This window comes from Gossypium arboreum, chromosome 12, assembly GCF_025698485.1.
Source record: "Gossypium arboreum isolate Shixiya-1 chromosome 12, ASM2569848v2, whole genome shotgun sequence".
Lineage (NCBI taxonomy): Eukaryota > Viridiplantae > Streptophyta > Magnoliopsida > Malvales > Malvaceae > Gossypium > Gossypium arboreum.
The window spans coordinates 93,460,408-93,466,407 of NC_069081.1; the positions used below are offsets into that span (position 1 = coordinate 93,460,408).

Here is a 6,000-nt window from a genome sequence, read left to right on the forward strand (position 1 = left end):
TTGAAATTTAGAATTTAAATTTGAAAAATAAAATAAATTTGTAAGTTAAACGAGATGATTTTTTTGTTGTTGTCTGGATCAGGACCACCTGTTTATTTTTCGAACGGGATTGGATCAAATTCAAAACCAGTTAAATTCAAGTTACTTTGCCATTCTTCTTAACCGAAAGAGGATCATCCCATCCTCTGAATTTAGTAAAAATTCAATATAATTACAAAAATTTTCTCAAATAAAAACCATAAAATAAATAAATTTCTTCGAGACAAAAATAAAAATGTTTTAAACTAAAATGAAAAAAAAATCAAAATTCTAATTTGCTCACTTTTTCTATGTCACTACAAAAGCACAATAAATCAACATTCTCTTAGTGTTACATTTCTTTATAGTTCTAACTATTAGCTTTGCTTTAAAAATAAATGTAAGAAAGAAAACTATATTACTCACTTTTATAATCAAGAGTAACATCAAGAAAACTATATTACTCACTTTTATAATCAAGAGTAACATCAAGGGCTATATTTGACTCTGCCACCCTATAATACGGTACTTGCAAAAGCCAGAAGAAGATATGACAGCAATAAGAAAAAAGGATCCAAGCCATTACCATATCAACCAGAACATGACATTCAAGATTTTCCAAGTACAATGACCATATATTCTAAGTATGCAAATTGTAATAAATATCAGATAAAACACAGTATATCTATTATAGCAAAGCAAAATTCTGCCAAAAAGGAAAAAGAAAAACCACAGAAGTGTTAACATGATTAAAAACTGAATCTTCTCATCAGTTTCATATAACAATTTTAAATTGAAAATTTCCCTGTTTACAATGGCCCCAATGACCAGAACCGTTGACATCAGGCAAAGAACCATGAAAAGGAGATGGTTGTAAAAAGTGAATAAACCTAGTAACTTCTGCCCCAATAGGTCCACTTTGTTGCAGGCTTCCCAGAAGCAAAGCATTTAGTACCTGCATAATATTTTCTTTGGATGAATAAAGAATTATACAAGACAAATAATATCCTATTTCCCTGTTCCCCCATTCTTTTCTTTTGTAGATGAAAAGTTTCAAGTAATCGAACTGCATCCACACGAGTCTCCTTGCTAATGCAAGGTGGAATTCACAGAGTTCACTCAATGAGAAAAGACTGTATTGTTCACAACAATAGCAACTAGAGGAAGCTTTGATTCCTCACATATATGAGGCTTGCCCGAATCAAGCTTACCAGCTTCTCTGGCTTTTACTTAATCCTTCATTCATCCTCTCGTATTTCTCTAATTCCAATAATTTTCACAGTTTGTTCACAGACTAGATTTTTAGGCAGTTTAACAGTTCATAGAAAAACAAAAGATCACAACTAGAATTATAAGAGAGGAAAAGTACCCTATTGTATTTAAAAGAAATGCCTGCTTAGATGGAATCAAGTACCTTCTGGAAGTTCAGGCTGTTCAAATGGGGTACATAGAGACTTAGCTGCTCCCATCTCACCCTTTGTTCGAGCTTTAACATCTTTCTCCACCTCCTATATATACAAAACATAAAACGTCATTTAAGAACATTAGTAACATATGCCTGGAGAGATTTAAATATGACCCAACTCATGTTGGTGCCTAACAAAATACTTCATATTAATGATGCAATTCTGAGATAAAGGATAAAACATAAGCATTCAAACAACACCGACTAAATGCCAAAACGTCATGATCCCTGCAAATAATAAGGATTCTGCAAATTCAAGTCAAACCTCCTCGTCACACCAAGGAGCTAAGATCAGTTTCTTTTGCCCGAGAGCTTTTATAAACTCATCCCAAGTTTTTACAACTTCAATGCAGGCATCTCTTTTTTGTTTTGCCACATCAAATAGGTTCTGTTGAATCTTTTCCAACATTCCTTTTACTTGTTCAACCAAAAAGACTCTAGAGATATCAGTCTTTTCTCCATTGTCACGGCGAACTGCACGCACCTGTCAAATAAAACACATTTTGGTTTAATAATAGGAAAATAATACACAAAAGAATAGAAGGAAAGCAGCAATGAGAAAAAGGGGTGGGGATTCACCTGATTATTTGCCAAGTCTCGAGGTCCTATTTCAATCCTTAGAGGAACACCTTTCATTTCCCAGTTTGAGTACTTCCAACCAGGTGAGTAGTTCTCTCTAAGATCAGCTTCAGCACGAATACCAGCATCAGAGAGGATTGCCACAGTGGCAGCACAGGCATCAAATATCCCTTGAGTATCTGCATCTTTGTAAGGCACAGGAATCACAATAACTTGCAAAGCTGCTACTTTTGGAGGCAGCACTAAGCCTTTGTTATCCCCGTGAACCATCACCATTACCCCAATCTGAAAAAAAAAAAAAAAAAGGAAAAAGAAAAACAGCAGGATAACAAATAAGCAGAATAGCAAGAATAAGGAGGGAAGAATTAAAGAGAATAATGAGTGGTTAGGGATTCTTTCGACTAGCAAGTCTGTGTGATCACCTAAAACAACAAAATATACATGGCAGGTTGGTATCACAAGGAACTTGAATTAATAAATGCTAAGACCACTCAAAGTAAAGGGAAAAGTGTTTTACCGTTCGAGTGCTATATGCCCAGGAATTCTGCCAGACCATAGACTTTTCCCCCTTTTCATTTTCAAAGTTTATCTCAAACATTTTTGCGAAGTTTTGGCCCAAACAATGGGAGGTTGCACCTTGAATACCACGCCCAGTGTTTGGAATAAATGCCTATCATGATATGATCAGGTCAGAAGCTCTTCACTTTAGGTTAAAGCACATTGATCAAGCAGACAATTTATAATTGATTATAACTAGTCCAAATTGTTATTACATGCATGCTTATACTATACCTCAACGCTGGTTGTGTAAAGTCCACCAGCAAACTTCTCCAGTTCACTCTTCCTGCCTTTCGTAACAGGAATTGCCAAGAATTCTTCATATATACGTCGGTATAGCTCCAATATTTGAAGAACCTGATGTATAACAAAAATTTAGATAGATTTAAAGTGATCTAGCAGATATGCTTACCACTGTTGGTTAATAAGTCCCTGTTTTTCCAGGTCTGTTAACAGCACAATATACCAAAAATGATGTGAAAATGAGAATATATTGCATGTTAGATTCTGGAGCTAAAGTCTACAATCTACAAGCACAAAGTAAATTCAACAATAAAATACATATAACTCGGCATGTAACTTTTAGCACATCAGTCCTTCCATAATATATTCACCAAAACAATCCATACTTGGACACACACAAAAGGTTCTAAGGCACAGGCACATTCTTCAATGATACTTCAAAAGGCAATAAAAGTGCAACTTGTAAGAGCAATGAACTATAAACATTTGATTATTTACACATTGCAAAAACAAACAGCAAAAATATATTAACATTATTGACAATTATAAAATAACATCTCATGTGAACTTTCTGAAATGCTTACTTAAATACTTAATTCAGGAATTCTGAGGCAATAATGCTTTTTTAAACCAAAAGCCAGTTGTTGGTAAATGTGGAAGAACAAAGGATCAGCCATGCAATATTTCCATTCATTTTCCCCCTTTATTTATCTTCTCTCTTCCCGATGGAATTGGGAGGGTCAAAGTAAATGGAAACCTTGCATGGCTGATCACAACAAGCCCATCGGACTCCAACAGCACAATGCACAAACTTTACCTCTCTAAGTTTAAATACTTCTCAAAAGTAAAAATTTTAAGACTGCTACCTCAGTGTCTGCCTCCTCCTTGGTTGCGAAGGCAGTATGCCCTTCCTGCCATAGAAATTCACGACTCCTACAATCAAGCATCAAGTTAGCAGTGCAAAATCCATTCTCAAATATTTTAAATAAAAATTCTAGCTTGCCATTGAAAGAATAGAGTAATTAATCTATACATCTGTGAACATTAATAATTAATGCTAAGAAAATTGACCCAATATTAGAAAATTATCTGAAAACTAGCATCTCATTACATATATGGGATAATCCATCAGGTGGAATGGGCAGGGGGAAAGGAAGTACAATCAAAATGGAAGAGCTAAAGTAGACAACGGAGTTTAACACAAACTACCTGATAAATGGTGTGGGATTGCTAAACTCCCATCGAACAACATTGCACCACTGATTAAGCTTCAAAGGCAAGTCACGGTGTCCTCTTATCCACTTAGAATAGTAGGGATACATAACTGTCTCACTAGTTGGGCGTAGAGCAATTGGCACCTCCAAATCAGACTCACCAGATTTTGTCACCCAAGCAACCTGATTAAATCAGGATCCTAAAAATTAGTTTCGAATGACTTCAAAAAAACTGATTAAAGAAAAGTAGAAACTTCAAGCCGAGGCATATTCCACAATCACAATGTCATCATGCCAAAAAAGAACTTAATTCTCACCTCGGGAGCAAAACCCTCTATGTGATCCTTCTCCTTTTGCAAAACACCCGGAGATACAAAAAGAGGGAAATAACAATTCTTGACTTTCATTTTCTTGATTTCCGCATCGAAGAACGTCTACAGTTTCACATGATGGATAAGTTAACCACAAAAGAAAGGAAGATAGAGGATTAGCAACCATAACCAATGAAAACTTCTACTTATTTACTAGATAAAATGCAATATAGAAAGATCATACGACTCACTTGCATGTTCTCCCAAATTGACATTGCCCATGGCCTAAGAATATAACATCCAGAAATGTCATAGTACTCAATCATTTCACCATTGACAACAACCTAAAAAAAGCCAAAATGAGTATATAATAAGATATTAAGATCCCAATTTAGTATAACAAGCCCTAAATCATTGCATAATTGCTACAAAACATACCTCAGAGTACCATTCACCAAAATTCTCATCCTTGGTAAAGGAGAGACCCAAACCAGTTTCCTTCTTCACTTCCTTCTTTTTCCCTCCTACAACAACAAAGTATTCACAAACATAGAAACCACCACACCTTTATGCATTCATTAATAATAAAAATCTAACCAAAACAAGCCCCAAAAAGAAAACGTACCACCGCCAGCCTTTTTCTGCTCCCCTCCACCCTTTTTCTGCTCCCCTCCAGCCATATGTTCAACTTCAAGTAAAAACACACATAAAAACATAAAAGTAGAAGAATTAGAAACAGTGTATCCCCATCAAGGCAAAATAAATCCACTACCCTAGCAATTACACATTGCTACAGTCTCAAGCATGTGGAAAAGATCTTATTCATTGGAGAATAAGTGTCTAGATTAGTGAATAAGCAATTATTCATTACTTTTACTGCGTTGACCGACTTTCAGATCAGAGATTTAGAAGTTACTTTTCCTGGAGTGTCCAAAAGGCAATGTTCCTTGACATTTTAAAGAAAGGGTACAAAGCATTCATGTCAAAACTCAAATGGGTAACCATAAAATCGTTGAAAAAATTAAAATTGCTCAAGAATTAAAAGGACAAGCCAAATTTTATAAAGCTGGAAGTGGAAATCGAAATTAAAAAGAAAAACTGGGAAAAAAAGCAAAATGAAAATGGAAAGAAAAGGGGGAAAACGTGAAGTCTTACCAAAGAATGGTGGAAGATGGTTTGATTTGCTTTTTAGCTTATTCTCTATACACAGTGAAGAAATGAGAAGATAAACAGAGGGAAATAAAAAAGGATGGGCGGCGGGGGAGAAAGATGCTGATAAATTAGAGGGTAAAACCCTGGGTTTCGAGTTTGACTCACTGGGAAATGGGGAACCCGTTAGTTATTCATTGCTTTTGAGTTTAGCATTGTTGTCAAAAAGTACTTTTGAGAAATAAAATGTACTATTTTAGGCATGTTATTATCAAATAATAAATATACATTTAAATAATATTTAAATTAGTTAATATTATTATATTTTAGTAAGAATATAAAAATTTATTATAATTTCTTGTTAATATTTTAATATATAAAATATAAATTTTAAATATTTTAAGCAATAAATATTAATTATTTATAAAATTTAATTAAAATATATAAACTATATTTTAAATAT

At 34.2% G+C, this 6,000-nt stretch overlaps 1 protein-coding gene across 3 annotated transcripts; it reads right to left on the reverse strand.

The window, feature by feature from the left end:
• Positions 1–632: 632 nt before the first annotated feature.
• LOC108479609 (proline--tRNA ligase, cytoplasmic) lies at positions 633–5,749 on the reverse strand. 3 transcript variants are annotated; one of them, XM_017782321.2, is made up of 14 exons: positions 5,544–5,741; positions 5,260–5,334; positions 5,014–5,076; positions 4,827–4,912; positions 4,640–4,732; positions 4,395–4,511; positions 4,073–4,260; positions 3,730–3,796; positions 2,855–2,977; positions 2,580–2,732; positions 2,063–2,347; positions 1,749–1,967; positions 1,433–1,526; positions 633–973 (listed from the first exon to the last, which is right to left on the reverse strand). In XM_017782321.2, the coding sequence occupies exons 3-14, from the start codon at positions 5,066–5,068 to the stop codon at positions 909–911; spliced, it is 1,545 nt and encodes a 514-aa protein (XP_017637810.1). In that variant the 5' UTR covers positions 5,069–5,076; positions 5,260–5,334; positions 5,544–5,741; the 3' UTR covers positions 633–908. The 3 variants fall into 3 exon arrangements, with proteins under 3 accessions (XP_017637810.1, XP_017637809.1, XP_052878988.1); XM_017782320.2 differs by lacking the exon at positions 5,260–5,334 and having other exon boundaries at positions 5,544–5,749; XM_053023028.1 differs by lacking the exons at positions 1,749–1,967; positions 5,260–5,334 and having other exon boundaries at positions 5,544–5,740.
• Between the last annotated feature and the right edge of the window lie 251 nt (positions 5,750–6,000).

Coding starts and splice junctions, on each gene's coding strand:
- LOC108479609 (XM_017782320.2), bottom strand. CDS start 5,068: ATGGCTGGAGGGGAGCAGAAAAAGGGTGGAGGGGAGCAGAAAAAGGCT. Junction 4,261..4,394: donor TAGAGGGTTTTGCTCCCGAG/GTGAGAATTAAG, acceptor TGATTTAATCAG/GTTGCTTGGGTGACAAAATC. Junction 1,968..2,062: donor GAGACTTGGCAAATAATCAG/GTGAATCCCCAC, acceptor TTTATTTGACAG/GTGCGTGCAGTTCGCCGTGA.